This window comes from Limanda limanda, chromosome 7 (assembly GCF_963576545.1).
Source record: "Limanda limanda chromosome 7, fLimLim1.1, whole genome shotgun sequence".
Classification (NCBI taxonomy): Eukaryota; Metazoa; Chordata; class Actinopteri; order Pleuronectiformes; family Pleuronectidae; genus Limanda; species Limanda limanda.
In genome coordinates, this window is record NC_083642.1 from 10,186,488 (window position 1) to 10,206,432 (window position 19,945).

The 19,945-nt window shown below is 41.1% G+C and overlaps 3 protein-coding genes across 3 annotated transcripts; all 3 read left to right on the top strand.

The window, feature by feature from the left end:
• Positions 1-400: 400 nt before the first annotated feature.
• LOC133005720 (gastrula zinc finger protein XlCGF17.1-like) lies at positions 401-2,620 on the top strand. The gene has a single exon (XM_061075490.1). It carries the CDS (start codon positions 801-803, stop codon positions 1,680-1,682), a length of 882 nt encoding a protein of 293 aa, XP_060931473.1. The 5' UTR covers positions 401-800; the 3' UTR covers positions 1,683-2,620.
• Positions 2,621-3,358: 738 nt separating this feature from the next.
• LOC133004708 (zinc finger protein 567-like) lies at positions 3,359-5,888 on the top strand. Its single transcript, XM_061074191.1, has 3 exons — positions 3,359-3,536; positions 3,641-3,769; positions 3,903-5,888. The coding sequence occupies exons 1-3, from the start codon at positions 3,359-3,361 to the stop codon at positions 5,015-5,017; spliced, it is 1,422 nt and encodes a 473-aa protein (XP_060930174.1). The 3' UTR covers positions 5,018-5,888.
• Positions 5,889-6,607: 719 nt separating this feature from the next.
• Positions 6,608-9,522, top strand: LOC133004710 (gastrula zinc finger protein XlCGF26.1-like). The gene is made up of 4 exons (XM_061074192.1): positions 6,608-6,785; positions 6,890-7,018; positions 7,150-7,290; positions 7,422-9,522. The coding sequence occupies exons 1-4, from the start codon at positions 6,608-6,610 to the stop codon at positions 8,801-8,803; spliced, it is 1,830 nt and encodes a 609-aa protein (XP_060930175.1). The 3' UTR covers positions 8,804-9,522.
• The last annotated feature ends 10,423 nt before the right edge of the window (positions 9,523-19,945 follow it).

Here is a 19,945-nt window from a genome sequence, read left to right on the forward strand (position 1 = left end):
TACTACACACGTGGTTTTGTTGCGTTTATAACAATTGTCGGCAGAAGTAAAACAAGTCGCCATCTTCCGTATTCGGTCTTCGCTGCGTTATCGGAGAAGGTATTTGGCTAAAGCGTTCGAATGGAAATGTCAACAATCCAGAGTTTCAGACAGTTTATCAACGAGAGGTTACACACTGCTGCTGAAGACATATGTGGATGTTTTGAAGCGACTGTCGCAAAGTACGAGGATGAGATCGGTCGTCAGCGCAGACTGCTGGATGTAACTTTGAAACCTGTAGTAAAGCTGCAGAGAATAGGTCTGTATCACCTGAGTTAGAGAACTATACACCACACTTATAATCCCTGCTAGTCTAAACACATGGGCTCTTTTATCATGACTTCTGTCAATTGTCTCCCCCAGAGCTCCAACAGCGACATGTCTGTATCAAGGAAGAGTTTCCTGCTGACCTGCTGGAGAGGAACCCCAGTCCAGACCAAGAGGAGCCAGAACCTCCACAGATTAAAGAGGAGGAGGAGCACTGCATCCGTCTGGGAGTAGAGCAGCTTGTACTGAAGCAGGAGGATCAAGATAACCTTTTGTTGAATCCTACTTTCATAGAAAGTGACCACAGTGAACCAGAACCAAGTGACCACCAGCTCCTCTCCCACAGCTCAGCTCAGAGCCATGATCTTAGTGGAGACAAGCATGGAAACTCAATATCAGTGAGTAATGCAGAGCAGGCATCAGAAAAGGGACATCATGTCATCACAAGAGCAAAAGAAAGCACAAGTCCCAGTAACCTTGCGTGTAGCACTACCATGTCAAAGATTGTGCCGAATATCTGCAAGGGTAAAAAAGTTCTCCAGTGTGACACTTGTGGAAAAGTCTTTAAGTGGAAGTCAGGATTAAATGAACATCTTAAGTTTCACAGAGGTGAGAAACCATATATTTGCAAAACCTGTGGAAAAAGATTTTGTTACAAGTCAGCACTAGAAACACATCTGAGAGTCCACGCAGGGCAGAAACAGCATTCTTGCGAAATGTGTGAAAAAAGTTTCACAACTAGCACAAATTTGAAGATCCACGAGAGAACGCACACGGGCGAGAAACCTTTTCCTTGCAAAACTTGTGGGAGAAGTTTTACATCTAGAATGAATCTGCAGGTCCACGAGAGATTGCACACTGGCGAGAAACCTTTTTCATGTAAAACTTGTGGGAGAAGTTTTACATCTAGAATGAATCTGCAGAGACACGAGAGAACGCACACAGGCGAGAGACCTTTCTCTTGCAAAACTTGTGGGAGAAGTTTTTTTCACAGACATCATCTGCAGAGACACGAGAGAACGCACACGGGCGAGAAACCTTTTTCTTGCAAAACGTGTGGGAGAAGTTTTACAACTAGAGTGCATGTGCAGAACCACGAGAGAACGCACACGGGCGAGAAACCTTTCTCTTGCAAAACTTGTGAGAGAAGTTTTAGTGAGAGAATTACCCTGAAGAGACACGAGAGAACACACACGGGCGAGAAACCGTTCTCCTGCAAAACTTGTGGGAGATGTTTTAACAAGAGTTATTCCCTGAAGAGACACGAGAGAACTCACACGGGCGAGAAACCTTTTACTTGCAAAACTTGTGAGAAAAGTTTTAAATGGGGAAGTAGCTTGAAAGTCCACATGAGAAGCCATAAATGGCAGGAGTAATTTCCCTGTACAACTGGTGGGGAAAGATTTGTTAACAAATCCCTTTTAACAAAACATTTGAGTACCCACACATAGCAAAACTGATATTTTGTAAAATGTTTGCAAGATCTCTGACTTGCCAGTTTATACAAAGTCCACAGGAGAAAATATCCAGTTGAGAAGCCACACCATGGCAACACAAGAGGGATAAGATTTGCTCAAGCGTTGTCAAATAAGTTGTTACTTAGTTATTGATTCATTAATAAGTGATACAACAGTTAGCGAAAACAATACTGGAAATGTTTCCAGGGGCCAAAAAAAGTGATGAACCTTGTTGTAGTTCAATGCTTTATGAAGTTCCATCACCACTGATGAATAGCAGACTTCAATAACTTCAAAAAGCATTGAACTAAATCCAGGTTCATCACTTACAGCTACACAAGAGAGATTGTCTACATTTACATTAGCTGCATCTCTGTAACTGAATGGAAAATATCCCATTGAGGAGACACCACTATATCTTTGATGCAGTAGATGGACAACAACATTTGCTAAAGTACCCACGTTTCTGTTTTTCGTGTGACTTTTCTGATATTTACATCTGTAAAGGAAGTGATGTTTTCAAGCATGGCTCATTGTTTATTCATTTATCAGCCATTTATACCAAATGGTGCAGGAAGGGGGCGGGGTGAGAGCAATTGATTGGGTTAAAGTGGCAGATCCAGGATATTATATTATCACTGAATGTTGAGAGATGTTGTCAATGTGTCAGGAACGACTGTGGATCAAGATGTAAAACTCTGACATATTTGTGGTACAGAGATTTATAAGAACACAGTATGTGGTGCAGATTATCAGATGACTTCCCTTTTTCTTTTCTTTTTCTATTACAAAAGAAAAAAATATGTTGTTAATGTGTAAACAGTCCTAAATAACTGTCACTGTAAATGGTTATTCTTTTGTACTACGTGTATTCAATATTCAGTGCATTTTCAGTTTATTAAAGTTTCTTGAATTATGATGATTGTATTTAATATTGTCACACGTTATATCTGTGTTTGTCTGTAAATTAACAAAAAACTCCTGGACATCATCATGAAACTAGGTGAAAAAATGTGGTCAGGTTATCCTGATGAAAAACATCTTACACATTTAGAGGACTATCATTCATAAATGTGTGTATCTTGGTGCTGCTGGATTGAATGGACACAAGAACGATACATGAAAAACACTGAATAATACTTTGTTTTAGAATGATATCAACAAAGGAGACAGGAAGTTAAATATCCACTTCAAATTAATCAGACCGAGCTGAATATTACAGAAATGCTGCAGAGGAGTTCGGTAGAGTACAGGACTGTTTTTATATCTCTAATAGATGCCGGAGTTACAAGGATAATTTAATGTTTTAGTCCTGAATCTGTTTTGAGACACACTCCATCCAGACGGTGGCAGTAATGAGCCCGGAAGTTTGTCAACCATTATTCGGAGAAGAAGAAGTACTGTTGTTAGCCCGCTATGCTAATATCCAACAGAACTTGATGCTACTCGGCTAAATGCCTTCGGATCAACTCTTCTACTACACACGTGGTTTTGTTGCGTTTACAACACTTGTCGGCAGAAGTAAAGCAAGTCGCCATCTTACGTATTCGGATTTCGCTGCGTTCTCGGAGAAGTTAGTTGGCTAAAGCGTTCGAATGGAAATGTCAACAATCCTGAGTTTCAGACAGTTTATCAACGACAGGTTACACACTGCTGCTGAAGACATATGTGGATGTTTTGAAGCGACTGTCGCAAAGTACGAGGATGAGATCGGTCGTCAGCGCAGACTGCTGGATGTAACTTTGAAACCTGTAGTAGAGCTGCAGAGAATAGGTCTGTATCACCTGAGTTAGCGAACTATACACCACACTTATAATCCCTGCTTGTCTAAACACATGGGCTCTTTTATCATGACTTCAGTCCATTGTCTCCTCCAGAGCTCCCACAGCGACATGTCTGTATCAAGGAAGAGTTTCCTGCTGACCTGCTGGAGAGGAACCCCAGTCCAGACCAAGAGGAGCCAGAACCTCCACAGATTAAGGAGCAGCAGGAGGAGCACTGCATCGGTCTGTCTCCTTTTGAAACCACATTTAAATTCACTCGATCTGTATATTTGCTTGGATCTGCACCAAATTACACACAATAGACTAACTAGCATTAGTCTATCATTTACCTACTTCTGTCTATTGTCTCCTCTAGAGCTCCCAGAGCAACATTTTCTTATTGAGGAAGAGTTTCCATCTGACCAGCAGCTCTGGAACCTTGAGAGGAACCCCATTCTGGAACAAGAGGAGCCAGAACCTCCACAGATTAAAGAGGAGGCGGAGCACTGCATCCGTCTGGGAGTAGAGCAGCTTGTACTGAAGCAGGAGGATCAAGATAACCTTTTGTTGAATCCTACTTTCATGGAAAGTGACCACAGTGAACCAGAACCAAGTGACCACCAGCTCCTCTCCCACAGCTCAGCTCAGAGCCATGATCTTAGTGGAGACAAGCATGGAAGCTCAAAATCAGTGAGTAATGCAGAGCAGGCATCAGAAAAGGGACATCATGTCATCACAAGAGCAAAAGAAAGCACAAGTCCCAGTAACCTTGCGTGTAGGACTACCATGTCAAAGATTGTGCCGAATATCTGCAAGGGTAAAAAAGTTCTCCAGTGTGACACTTGTGGAAAAGTCTTTAAGTGGAAGTCAGGATTAAATGAACATCTCAAGGTGCACAGAGGTGAGGAACCATATATTTGCAAAACCTGTGGAAAAAGATTTTGTTACAAGTCAGCACTAGAAACACATCTGAGAGTCCACACAGGGGAGAAACAGCATTCTTGGGAAATGTGTGAAAAAAGTTTCATAACTAGCACAAATTTGAAGATCCACGAGAGAACGCACAGGGGCGAGAAACCTTTTCCTTGCAAAACTTGTGGGACAAGTTTTACAACTAGAATGAATCTGCAGAGACACGAGAGAACGCACACAGGCGAGAGACCTTTCTCTTGCAAAACTTGTGGGAAAAGTTTTTTTCGCAGACATCATGTGCAGAACCACGAGAGAACGCACACGGGTGAGAAACCTTTCTCCTGCAAAACTTGTGGGAGAGGTTTTAACAAGAGTTATCACCTGAAGAGACACGAGAGAACTCACACGGGCGAGAAACCTTTTACTTGCAAAACTTGTGAAAAAAGTTTTAAATGGGGAAGTAGCTTGAAAGTCCACATGAGAAGCCATAAATGGCAGGAGTCATATCCCTGTACAACTGGTGGGAAAAGATTTGTTACCAAATCCCTTTTAACAAAACATTTGAGTACCCACACATAGCAAAACTGATATTTTGTTAAATGTTTGCAAGATCTCTGACTTGCCAGTTTATACAAAGTCCACAGGAGAAAACATCCAGTTGAGAAGCCACACCATGGCAACACAAGAGGGATAAGATTTGCTCAAGCGTTGTCAAAGAAGTTGTTACTTAGTTATTGATTCATTAATAAGTGATACAACAGTTAGCGAAAACAATACTGGAAATGTTTCCAGGGGCCAAAAAAAGTGATGAACCTTGTTGTAGTTCAATGCTTTATGAAGTTCCATCACCACTGATGAGTAGCAGACTTCAATAACTTCAAAAAGCATTGAACTAAATCCAGGTTCATCACTTACAGCTACACAAGAGAGATTGTCTACATTTACATTAGCTGCATCTCTGTAACTGAATGGAAAATATCCCATTGAGGAGACATCACAATATCTTTGATGCAGTACATGGTCAACAACATTTGCTAAAGTACCCACGTTTCTGTTTTTCGTGCGACTTTTCTGATATTTACATCTGTAAAGGAATTTATGTTTTCAAGCATGTCTATTTGTTTATTCATTTATCAGCCATTTATACCAAATGGTGCAGGAAGGGGGCGGGGTGAGAGCAATTGATTGGGTTAAAGTGGCAGATCCAGGATATTATATTATCACTGAATGTTGAGAGATGTTGTCAATGTGTCAGGAACGACTGTGGATCAAGATGTAAAACTCTGACATATTTGTGGTACAGAGATTTATAAGAACACAGTATGTGGTGCAGATTATCAGATGACTTCCCTTTTTCTATTACAAAAGAAAAAAATATGTTGTTAATGTGTACACAGTCCTAAATAACTGTCACTGTAAATGGTTATTCTTTTGTACTACGTGTATTCAATTTTCAGTGCATTTGCAGTTTATTAAAGTTTCTTGAATTATGATGATTGTATTTAATATTGTCACACGTTGAATCTGTGTTTGTCTGTAAATTAACAAAAAACTCCTGGACATCAACATGAAACTGGGTGAAAAGATGTGGTCAGGTTACCCTGATAAAAAACATCTTACACATTTAGAGGACTATCATTCATAAGTGTGTGTAACTTGGTGCTGCTGGATTGAATGGACACAAGTACGATACATGAAAAACACTGAAGAATACTTTGTTTTAGAATGATATCAACAAAGGAGACAGGAAGTTAAATATCCACTTCAAATTAATCAGACCGAGCTGAATATTACAGAAATGCTGCAGAGGAGTTCGGTAGAGTACAGGACTGTTTTTATATCTCTAATAGATGCCGGAGTTACAAGGAGAATCCAATGTTTTAGTCCTGAATCTGTTTTGAGACACACTCCATCCAGAAGGTGGCAGTAATGCGCCCGGAAGTTTGTCAACCATTATTCGGAGAAGAAGAAGTACTGTTGTTAGCCCGCTATGCTAACATCCAACAGAACTTGATGCTACTCGGCTAAATGCTTTCGGATCAACTCTTCTACTACACACGTGGTTTTGTTGCGTTTATAACACTTGTCGGCAGAAGTAAAGCAAGTCGCCATCTTCCGTATTCGGTCTTCGCTGCGTTCTCGGAGAAGTTAGTTGGCTAAAGCGTTCGAATGGAAATGTCAACAATCCTGAGTTTCAGACAGTTTATCAACGAGAGGTTACACACTGCTGCTGAAGACATATGTGGATGTTTTGAAGCGACTGTCGCAAAGTACGAGGATGAGATCGGTCGTCAGCGCAGACTGCTGGATGTAACTTTGAAACCTGTAGTAGAGCTGCAGAGAATAGGTCTGTATCACCTGAGTTAGCGAACTATACACCACACTTATAATCCCTGCTTGTCTAAACACATGGGCTCTTTTATCATGACTTCTGTCCATTGTCTCCTCCAGAGCTCCCACAGCGACATGTCTGTATCAAGGAAGAGTTTCCTGCTGACCTGCTGGAGAGGAACCCCAGTCCAGACCAAGAGGAGCCAGAACCTCCACAGATTAAGGAGCAGCAGGAGGAGCACTGCATCGGTCTGTCTCCTTTTGAAACCACATTTAAATTCACTCGATCTGTATTTTTGCTTGGATCTGCACCAAATTACACACACTCATAACTATCATTAGTGTATAATTTACCTACTTCTGTCTATTGTCTCCTCTAGAGCTCCCAGAGCAATATTTTCTGATTGAGGATGAGTTTCCACCTGACCAGCAGCTCTGGAACCTTGAGAGGAACCCCAGTCCGGAACAGGAGGAGCCAGAACCTCCACAGATTAAGGAGCAGCAGGAGGAGCACTGCATCGGTCTGTCTCCTTTTGAAACCACATTTAAAATCACTCGATCTGTATTTTTGCTTGGATCTGCACCAAATTACACACACTCATAACTATCATTAGTGTATCATTTACCTACTTCTGTCTATTGTCTCCTTTAGAGCTCCCAGAGCAATATTTTCTGATTGAGGATGAGTTTCCACCTGACCAGCAGCTCTGGAACCTTGGGAGGAACCCCAGTCTGGAACAAGAGGAGCCAGAACCTCCACAGATCAAAGATGAGGAGGAGCACTGCATCGGTCTGGGAGTAGAGCCGCTTGTACTGAAGCAGGAGGATCAAGATAACCTTTTGTTGAATCCTACTTTCATGGAAAGTGACCACAGTGAACCAGAACCAAGTGACCACCAGCTCCTCTCCCACAGCTCAGCTCAGAGCCAAGATCTCAACGGACGCAAGCATGGAAACTCAAAATCAGTGAGTAATGCAGAGCAGGCATCAGAAAAGGGACATCATGTGATCATGAGAGCAAAAGAAAGCACAAGTCCCAGTAACCTTGCATGTAGCACTACCATGTCAAAGATTGTGCCAAATATCTGCAAGAGTATAAAGGTTTTCCAGTGTGACACTTGTGGAAAAGTCTTTAAGTGGAAGTCACGATTAAATACACATCTGAAGGTGCACACAGGAGAGGAAAAGCATTCTTGTGAAATGTGTGGAAAAAGTTTCACAACTAGCACAAATTTGAAGATGCACAAGAGAACGCACACGGGCGAGAAACCTTTTCCTTGCAAAACTTGTGGGAGAAGTTTTATTCGGAGAAATAACCTGCAGACACACGAGAGAACACACACGGGCGAGAGACCTTTCTCTTGCAAAACTTGTGGGAGAGGTTTTAACCTGAGAACTACCCTGCAGGTCCACGAGAGAACACACACGGGCGAGAGACCTTTCTCTTGCAAAACTTGTGGGAGAAGGTTTAGCCAGAGAAAACACCTGAAGGACCACGAGAGAATACACACAGGGGACACACCTTTCTCTTGCAAAACTTGTGGGAGAAGTTTTAGCCAGAGAACTACCCTGCAGAGACACGAGAGAACACACACGGGCGAGAGACCTTTCTCTTGCAAAACTTGTGGGACAAGTTTTAGCCAGAGAAATACCCTGAAGAGACACGAGAGAACGCACACGGGCGAGAAGCCTTTTTCTTGCAACACATGTGGGAGAAGTTTTATTCAGAGGATTAACCTGCAGGTCCACGAGAGAACACACACGGGCGAGAGACCTTTCTCTTGCAAAACTTGTGGGAGAAGTTTTAGCATGAGAATTACCCTGGAGAGACACGAGAGAACACACACAGGCGAGAAACCTTTTCCTTGCAAGACTTGTGGGAGAAGTTTTAGCCAGAGAAATACCCTGAAGGACCACGAGAGAACACACACGGGCGAGAGACCTTTCTCTTGTAAAACTTGTGGGAGAAGTTTTAGCAAGAGAAATAATCTGAGGGACCACGAGAGAACGCACACGGGCCAGAAACCTTTGTAACTGTCTGCTAAACCTGCCAGTTTATCCATACTGTTTTATTCTGTTATTTTGGTTGGGCTTATTTTGTTCTTTATGTTCAACTATGTATTGGGTTATTTCAGTTAGCAATTTGTTGTCTTTCTACACGTAGAGACTCTCCTCACATGAATACCTGTAGCTTTAAGGAGCGGACCATTTTAATAAATGCACCCGTCCCCTCGCTTCTGGACCAATGCAAATATAACACCTGCCGTACAGCCATGGCACAAGAATAGTAGCAGCAAGAAGGACAGGAAGCCAGCAGAGGCAATTCACAACCTTCAGGGTTCCCACGGTCATGGAAAACCTGGAAAAGTGTGTTTTCCCAGACTGGAAAAGTCGTGGAAAAAAATAATCTCCCAAAAGTTTTGGAAAAGTCATGGAAATTTGTTATATCCATATTTTCATGTCGTTCATTTTAGGGATGGGCATAATTAATAGACGATCGATTAATTGATCATTAAGAAATTCGTAAATTACATTTTTTCATCGATGAAAACTATTGCATGTTCGCTATGTGACAGGAGGTCAAAATATCCGAGTTGCACTGAACGCAGCACAGTGAAGATGTTAAGGCTCCATTATGGTACTCCGAATCCGTCACGGACGGATCGGACCATAGATATATATAAAGACTAAATATCTCGCTCGACGGAGCCGGACGTCACCACATGGCGGCCATCTTGTTGCGGGAGGCTCTCTCACCCATAACATTGTGTTGGTAGTTGTAAATAACCATAACTTGCTCAATTTTCAACCGATTTTGAAACGGTCTGGTTTGTTATAAACGTCGGAGATGTAGTTATGACACTGCATAAATTATTAATTTTTTTTAGAAAATAACACAATTATTCATAAGTACACAGTGTCATATCTACATATCTGACGTTTATAACAAACCAGACCGTTTCAAAATCGGTTGAAAATTGAGCAAGTTATGGTTATTTACCACTACCAACACAATGTTATGGGTGAGAGAGCCTCCCGCAACAAGATGGCCGCCATGTGGTGACGTCCGGCTCCGTCGAGCGAGATATTTAGTCTTTATATATATCTATGGTCCGATCCGTCCGTGACGGATTCGGAGTACCATAATGGAGCCTTAACATCTTCACTGTGCTGCGTTCAGTGCAACTCGGATATTTTGACCTCCTGTCACATAGCGAACATGCAATAGTTTTCATCGATGAAAAAATGTAATTTACGAATTTCTTAATGATCAATTAATCGATCGTCTATTAATTATGCCCATCCCTAAAATGAACGACATGAAAATATGGATATAACAAATTTCTAGATATCTAGTGTTCATATCTGTGGATCGGACGGACACTTTTTCATTTATAGTCCGTGAAAACAATTCACCCCCAGAACAGTAGGTGGGCAACGGAAGACAAGCTTGGAGAAGCCTACCTCAAGAGTAATCAGAAGAAGTCCACGCTGTTTATTTACTTACTCCCAACTTTCCTCACACACAGTGTAGGCTACGATGGCAACTAAATAAAATAAAGTGACTCCCAGCAGGTCAAAATGCTGATGTAATTGTTTCTTAGCGCAGCGGTTCCCCGGTCTTGTTTCCGAACTGTGTTGCTAATTCCAGGGAATGAGGGCGTGACGACCACCGGACTGAGAGGTCAAGAACCGTCAGATCGAGGTAGCTCTCAGCGGCTAGCTGCTCTCTCATCAGGGCTTAGGAGCACAGCAGCGCATATTTTCAAGTGTAACCATTGAACTGATCCCGTTTAACTGCCACAAGAGTTGTTCATCTTGTAATAAAGACCTCAATGAGGAAACAAGCTGTTTTTTCTATTTTCACTGCATTTTAATATAGCCTATAAATAGTGAATTTTAATATAAAAATATTAATGATTAATTGAAAATCGATCGTTAATTCTCCCGTTCGGTCATGGAATGTTCGGTCATGGAAATTTGGTTTAAAGTTATTGAAAAGTCATGGAAAAGTCATGGAAATCCATTGGTCAAAATGTGTATGAACCCTGCTAATAAAAACTGGCCCACTGCAGCCGCCAAAGAAGAAAAACAAGTGCACGCTAACCGGATCCTCGTGAGGTGAATTTGTCTGCTGCTGCAACCAGGACTGAAGAGAGAGAGAGAAACGTCCTGCCCCCTCGTACAAATGTTGATCTGCACCAGCCAAACTGTACTCCTGAAATTAGAGTAGTGAGGGAATGTGAAAGCTCAACCAGCAGGGGGCAGTGATTGCAATGCCTTCTCTAAAGACACCTTATATATATGTTATGAATGTGTTTTTCCATATTGTTCATTATAACAGACCAGCGACATATGAGGGTCCCCAGGAGGAGTTGTGAGCTCCAACACACACTTAAATGTGCTTACTGCTTGTTATAGTGTTTTCATAAACTATTTATCAAACTGCATACAAATGCTAGATAGAGGAGTTAGACTGTTACTGTGAGTGGACTCAACAGTTAAATATTTTACAAAGAAAAGGTCCTACAGCTGTGAGGGTGTGTAAATACAGACCATTTAACCATGTACAGATATCTTGTTAGGACCATTTTGAGCCAACAACCCACAGGACATTAAGGGAACGTGAGGAAATTTTGACTGGTCCTCAATTTTTCAGTGGACTGTTTGAGGGTTAAGACTTGGTTTTAGGGTTATGGTTAGAATTAGGGTTAGGTTAGGGTTAGGCATTTAGTTTGGATAGTTGGGTTTAGGGTAAGGGGCTAGGAAATGTATGAGGCCAATGAGTTTCCTCCTGATAGATGTACAAACGTATGTGTGTGTGAGGTGGCTTTAATTGTATCTTATTCATCTTCATCTTCTATCTTTTTTCTATTCTTTCATGGAAATAAAATACAGATACAGCTGTGTGATCCACTGTCTAGGAGTAAGCCACCTAAAGATGGCGCCACTTCTCAGTTTAGACTCAGTGGATGGCCTGTCACCAAGCAGCTGCCTCATGGAGGAACCACATCTTTTCATGCATTGTGGAAAACAACTGAATCCTTCATCTTGAGCTCTGAACTCATGGGAACAGTTCCTGAAAGGGGCCGTTTGACAGTTGTCCGTTTTTCACATCACTCGTCCATCACGGGTTCACAAGGTCAGTAAATGGCGAGGCACTGTCACTGCGGTGATTTAAACAAGTGTATACGTTTTGCGTCACTGTGCTAGCTGTACAGTTTATAACTGGCCCCCCTTTGGACTCTATCACTCCCATTTCAAAGAGTCTCTGAGGCAAAGACAAAGCTGTATGTCACCTTAATGGTGCCCTGAGGTTCTGAATAGCACGTAAGCTCAAATCCCAGTGGGAGCCCACTGTGTTGCAGAGCTGCTGTTTGAACACATTAAAGAACTGAAACACTGAGGCCATCCGTTAGACAACAAAACCCCTGGCCTCCAGCCTAACTTCTTGAAGGCCTACATGTAGAAAAAAGACAAGAGTAAACAGCACAATTAGTTATTACCCCAGCAAGCTCCCTTTACAAAAGTTTTACAGTTGTTGCTAGGTAACTCAGAAAGGTTTTGGTCTTGGCTGGGAAACTCCAGTTTATTGGGTTTCAGGCTAGACAAATGATTATTTACGCTGTGCGCAGGAAGATCTTATATTTCTTGTAATTTTATTCAATTCCCTTGGAGACGGTGTTTGCATGTGGAACCGACACCAGTTAGTTCCTGTTTATCGCCTCCACACTGGCTCCATGTCCGAACAGGCGAGGGTGAGGCCTGAAAACTGGGAGTGTGGAGTTTTTCGAAAGCAGCATTTTGTCAGTGAAATTTAGGGCCTTCCAGTTAAAAATCTTGACAACAATTTGATGGATTTCTTTTAATTTTGCTGCAATCATTGGATGTTTTGTTCTTGCTTTGGTGATCCCCACATCTAGTGCCACCATCAGGTCAAATTTTCCACTTAGTCTTTGGATAATCATGTAGCTCATCTGGTACAGCACGTATCATGTACCAAGGTGGAGTCCATCCTGCAGTGGCCTGGGTTAAAATCCATCCTGGGTTCTTTGCTCCGTATCATACCTATTTTTTCTACTATCACCGTGAAATGAAAGCAGAAATGCAAATATATATGATTCTGTGAAGGACCTGTTTACTTTATGTCCAAAGGCCTGTAAAACTTTCTTTGCAGCATGTCAAGAGGTCTGACCTCCGTAATGATATCTTCCATTGAGAGGGAGGTTGGTCAGTGGTTAACATCGTGGTTACATTGCGAGATGTTCTCAGTTCAAGTCTCGGTTCACCCAGAATGGAGTATAGAAGTTTTCCCTGTGTCTGCATCGGAAGATGTTGGTTTTCTCACAGTAATTCGACACAGATTGGGTCTCGGTTAATTCGAGACTTTAAACTGACCTTGCGACCTGTCCAGGGTGACCCACGACTCCTGCTCAGTGTCAGGTAGGATTAGCCCTAACGCCGCCCACGACCCTCAGCAGTATATATAGGCTGAACGTTTTGGTTTTCACTAATAAAAGTTCTCACATAACCCACCAGTTGTTGTTTTCGATGTTAATGGTCATCGTCAGTTGATGTGACACAATTTATCTGATTCAGGCAAATCGGATGTTAGATGGAAGGAAACTTGGTAAACCATCTCATCAGTGACATCAAAGAAACAAACAATCATGTGACTTGTGTCTGTTCATCGAAAACTTATTTTGACACTTTTGATTGGGTTTCAAATGATTTCCTTTTCAAAGTAATGGCATCATATTTTGGCATCAACAATATCCTCAAATCAGCCTGAAGCCAGATAAACACTGACTAGTACTGAAGCTAATATATTTGAATTTCTCTGTCCCAGTTATGACTCATATTTCTGGTCATGTGTCCAGTAAAGTCAGTAAAAAAATGTTTTTTCCAATGACAATTTCCAGGGCGGAAAAGGTTATGATCCCTTGACTCACAGTCAGTTCTGTCTGACTCACCGAGACTTCACTGTGACATCTGTCCCTTCGTACAGGGTTGACATACCAGACAAATGGAGGTAGAGCTGTTTTCTGCATATTCCCTCAACCAGTACAAATCTGTAAAGTTATTATTAGCCTGGGTGTTGGTTAGACCCAGCACGCAGCAATAAAGATCAGCAGGATTCTTTCACAATAAAAGTGTAAGGATAGTTCCAGATTCTCTTCCCACAGTCTCTTTTTTCTCTGGTCAACTCTAAGGTCCTCTCGCTATTTTGGTGGTTTCTTAAATTGCATCATAACTCACCTTAGGTGGTCTATGGCTGACCATAATATTCACATGTAGGATTCACTATGTTTGGAGCAGTTGAGGAGCTGCGGCTGATGGACAGGGAGTGTTGTTATTGTAATGTTTGTTTTTATTCTAGTTGTTAAACTTAAGTTTCTCTGTTTTGTAGGGGATGAACTTGGCATTGATTAAAGTTGAGCATCATGCCAAACATAATGCATCTATAAGATCTGAAGGATTCTGAGTACAAAGCTTTTGTTTTACTTGCGAGTAACTAAATTTACACAGCAAAGAACACCAGATTTCTTGGTTTGTGGATTGGATTGTTCACATAGTGAGAAATTAAGTAATGTTTGATATAAATAAAATAAAAATATAAAAGAAACATGTCTTTCACACCGGAGTAATCCAAATTCGCTAGTGCTTAGCATATATTTCAGTGTACTTCTACCACACAGTCTACAATTCCACCTCTGACATCTGTCTTTAAGGTGTTAGCCATTACTGCGTTGTATTCTGTGAGGGACAGACGTGCACATTGACGACGTGATGGCGCGGACAACTGCTGCGTCCTTCCAGGCGACGGAAGACATAACCCACTGCTGCTGTCACTGCCAATATCCTAATTTGCAATTAGTTGGGGATTACCACCAAAGAGAGAGAGAGAGAGAAAGAGAGAGGTAAGCCCATGCTTAGCCAGAGACTGACCTGAAAAGTGTTGTGTGTGTCTCCCTCCCACTCTATTGTATTCCCTACTTTATATTTCCATAAATGAACACCTTCAAAATAACAATATTGCAATACTAACTTACTATAATAGTGCTACATGACATATAGATGTAGTACGTCTTAGTTTTAGTTTGGCACCACAGAAAGCCTGTGCTTAAATTGCATCAGTCGTAGGACTTGGAGTCGGTGCAGTCTCATCCCAGCCAGAGATTACGTAAGAATGGCTGGCTGGGAAATGGCACAGTTAAGACTATACACGCAATAAATTCAACAACAGGTTTGCGCCAAGAAGATCTGTTTACGGGGTTGTCTTAAAACCAGCAGCCAGACGCTTTGCCCCTAGCATTTCCCTGTCTTGTCCTGTAAATACCAGGCCGGGTATGCCTACACAGTTTCATAGACACTGCCGCTGAAGCTTATCAGACACGATTCGGTTTATCTCCCCTCACTGCATAGAGGCTCCTCTTGGACGTGTGTGAGAGTCAGATGCTTACACTTAACATAGCCATGGTAATATGGGATTAAGCCTTATACGCTCCCTTGAAGTATTAGCAGCCGGGACGCAGACAAGCGAGTGAGCAGTGGTCTTATTAGTCAGCTTTGACAAAGACAGCAGGCCCTCTGAGAAAGCTGAGTAAATATATCCGGCCTGTGCTTACACAGATCATGGCGGCATCCCAAGCTGCAGCACAGGTAATCTTAGCGGTTTTATTTATGATGTAAATGTCTGAGTTTTTCTATCATCCTTCATCGTGTGTCTTATCTTCTTGGATTGTTTGTGTAGAGCACAATTTAATGCTCCGCTCAAGGTGAGTCACAAGGTTGCCAGTAGAGAACACAGCCAGCTCTGCAGAGATATACAAACAGCGTCTGCATGTGAGACAGGATTACAGTGTCACCATGTGACTGGTCTGTCCTCTAACAAAAGAACGGCTAAATCTATCCAGGACAACAACCTCTGGTCCAGAACCCTTCAGTAGAAATAATCACACAGACTTCTGAGGGAGTGGATTCATTAAAGCTGCTGCGAGGATGACACGTCGTGACCTTGGAGTTTGGTATCTGTGTCTGCTGAGGCTCTGTTTAAAAAAACAAAAACAAGCTAAAAGTCTAAGTGGGTGGAGTTCTAATATCAGATGCACAACAATGGAAATTTAGAGAAAGAAATCACCATCAGGATTTGTGCTAAAAGTTATTGATTTCAAATCTTTCATTTGAGTATATTACCAATGCAGATCCAAACAATGAAGAGACAGAAAGAAACATACAAAAACATTCCTCTGTTCAATTGATGACATTTATGTTGCTGTTACCTCCAGAGCAGGTTAGATATTTGCTCCTGTCTGTTTGTTTGTTTGTTAGCAGCCACAAAACCTGGTGGAATGAGACCGAAAAAGAATCCAGGACAAAAGAGCAGATCCAGGTCTTTTTTGTTCACTTTCTTTAATATTGCGAGATAGGGTGTTTTTTATTTGTTTTTTTTTGGGGGGGGGGGGTTCAGTGCTTCCAAGGGAATCATTCGTGGATCTTGATGAAAAATATCTGTCATATTTAGAGGATTTATATCTCGGGTGTGACATTTGGTAGCAGAGATTATTGTGGTTTCAGGACGGTAGTTGTTTTTCAGCTGCTATCCAGTAACAATGGCTACAAACCTGTAACCACCAACAATGTGCAGCTGGGATAACATAATGTGTCCTTGAATTTGAGGGGACTATTGGGTCTTGGGAGAGGTATGTGCTCCATGTAAGGGGGGGCACTCTAGTTCAAGTTTCTGCTGTTCTTCATTTTTTTCATTTGATGCAGCCTCAGTGCGTTTAATACATCCCATTGTCACGCCTGCACAGAGACCTGGATCATCAAGATGCATCAAACACAGCAGGATCTAGTCCTCTTTTCTCTACATGATGGGTCAAGGTTTAATTTCGAGGTTTTACAACAGTGCTATGTCTGAGTTGTGGAACCATAATAAACACACATGAATAGGTCTGCTCTTAAGAGTTGTAAAGACCAATGGTAAATCCACAGTAATAGTTAGAAACATGACTTTGCTTTCATTGTTCCGATGTTTTCTTTCCTGCTAATATAACTCGATACAAAGCTCTCTCTCCTCTGTGTGTGTTCAGCTACTTTAGATTCAAGGATGTTTTTTGCACAGTTACAAACAGTGAGCGTCCAAACTTGCGATTTCTTTCACTCACTTTCCTGCTTCCTGGCCATTTCACCTCAGGCATCAGGAAAGCACTTGACAGAGCTTTTGTTCCCTGCGGAAGAACCCATCAGTGAAACGAGTAAAACCCATGCACAGCATAAAAATAAGGGGTAAAAACCACTCTACTTGTTCCTGGACTCCTGATCTGAGTGTATTTCTGTAATAAAACTCTACAATGAAATTCTCAGTATAAAAAACAGCTTCCTTGGTTTGATCATTTTCAAGATTACTTGCCTTCTCTTCATGGCTTTGAATCAATAATAAAGTTGATCTTATCTAACTAATCAGAGCAGATGATGATTTATTTAGAATATTTTAATAAGAACATAATAATTTGTATTAATTGAAGAGACACATTTCCTGCAATAGACGAGGTACAAACATGTGGTGGTGCCATCTGTTTGGCTGATGCTCCGGATTAAGACGCTAGAGTGAACTGCAGTCTCGTCTACTCCAGTGGCATAAATGATAAATATTTAATGCTAAATGTATTTGTGTTTTACGCTATTATTAGAAACTAAAACCCACTTTGACTGGTTATGCCTTTTGACATTTTATTTCAGCAGCTTAAATCTACCGCTGTGTATGACAGATGCTTTATTAATAAAATCTCCTGGCCTTATCTAACAGCGATGCTAGCAGCACAGTGAGGCTTTAAACACTGTCTTGGTTTTCTTCGGCTTAATTACAAATTCTCTGGCGTCTCTGTTTACTTCAGAACAATAGCAAGTGCTATCATGTTGGAGTTGGAGCTGATAGATGTTGAAGAGCAATAACTTTTGCTTAAAGAACTGCAATATGGAAAAGAAAGACGTGATAGGAAATGGTTTGTATGACCAATAAACCGAAGTGAGGCAAAGCAGGAGATTCCGGAAATTCAACCAAGCGTACCAATCACAGCTCTTCAGGGTCTAATTACATGGGTTCTGCGTAGAGTTCATGTTTACACAGAGCTATGCCGGAGCTATGACGTAGATTCAACGCAGAAGCATAAATTGGGTTTAACAGTCTGTGGTCTGAACCACTGCACTTGTTATTGGAGTGATCCTAGAAATATAAGTAAAGGATTTATTGGCCAATAATGAGGCCATTGATTAAGCCAATGAGGTTTACAGTTTGTAATTGATTGAGTTATTAATGATAAGTGGTCCATGCTTTAGATATCAATTTTTAATAGTAACAACTTAAACCTTAACAAGTAATAATACAGTTATAAATGATTATAAATCATCAAATATGAACCTGAGGTTTTGTTTTTTATTATGTTTTTCCACAATATGGCAGAAAATAAGTAATACTTACTAATTATTCATCTAAATGTATTAACCATTAATAAATCTATTGATTACACCTCATGAAACCATTTTAACCTGTGCTGCAGAATTGATTAATGTTTTTTAAAAATGGTATTATTCTAATCAAACAAACTCTGTACATCAAACATCAAACATCAAAGATTGCAAGTGAACATAAATCAACATGTAAATCAATCAGATCACACGTGTTATTTATTTTTCTTATCCGCGAAAGATAAAGCTGAATCATGAGTTTTAAGTTCGCTTTAAAAAAATCAACAGCAAATGCTGTTTGGTTATGAAAAGAAAAAGCTTTGGTCTTTGAACCCTGTTTCCTGTGTTTATAACTGATAAGAACGTGTTCCTAGATTCTGTTTGTTCATTTTTGGAGGGCTGCTGTGATGCGTTCAGGTACATCTCGGGCTTTGCAGTGACATTCAATGTTTGGAATATCAAAATTGTATATGTTTTCCTTTTCCCTGCATGCTCTAGGTGCACCTTCACTGTCACATATCTGCAAGTTACCCACTGGATGAATGAGTGGATGAGTGGAAGAGTCAATGAATGTGTGTTATGCATTGTATAGAAGAGAGTCTGCTGAAGTAGGTCTGATGGACTCAGACGTTTACAGCTTATACCATTTGCTTACTGGCACATACTTAACCTACTTTTTCTGTAGCTGCCCCATCCAGTGTATGATTAATGGACATGTGTCCTTTCATAACCCCAATCCGCCCTCACAGCAGGATAAAAACCTGAGGTGTAGCTGCTGGTGCTGAAAACAACGTTCCCAAACTGTGTACCTGGAATCTTCAGAGATCAAACCGAAGAAATGTTAATCACTTTAACATAATTTTTAATCTACAACTGATTGAAGAAGAATAAGAAAGAATAAGAACAGTGTCACTTTCCCAATTTATGTTTTTTGTGTGTGAGAAATGAGCTTATAATATTGAAAAAAACATTGAAATATTGTATTGCATTCAAACTGAAAGAATGGCTTCACACATACATTACTTAATCTACTGTATAAGTAATGTATACCTTTTTACATATATTGTTTTTGACTTTTTATTATTTGGTTTTGAGGTACAACACAGTCACAAACACACACATCTGCTCCTCACAACATGTGTGTGTTTGTACGTCTCATCATCAGCTGATGTTTAACATTATAAACCCCTATGAGAAGTTCATGAGTTTGACTTGACTCTTGAATGCCAGACTTTATCAGACTATTGTGCTCTCTGAGAACAGTGAGTGGTAACCAAACAGTCCGCAGACGAAGGACACAGAGGAGACATATTCCCTTATTAGGCCTTGTTATACGCTGATACTGTACTGGTTTACATTTCCCAGATAACAAACCAGAGCGGAGGACAGAGATTCAGCCTGACCACAGCATACACTCCCATGAATAAAGATAGTTTTCACTTGAAGCTACTCGGAAGTGGCATGGCGATGTTACGAAGGGAGCTGGTTATGAATCTGTGCTGCATATTCATAACATAAGAATGTAAATAAAGTCAACTCTGCTTTTTATTCAATGCATTTGCAGCAGATCATAATTCAAGACCAAGCACAGCTCTGCTTTTCTCTTCCCCTGACTTGTCCTCTGAGTCTCCAACATGAATAAAGAGTGTGTGTGTGTGTGTGTGTGTGTGTGGGTGTGACACACTCGTCCCCCACCACCACTGG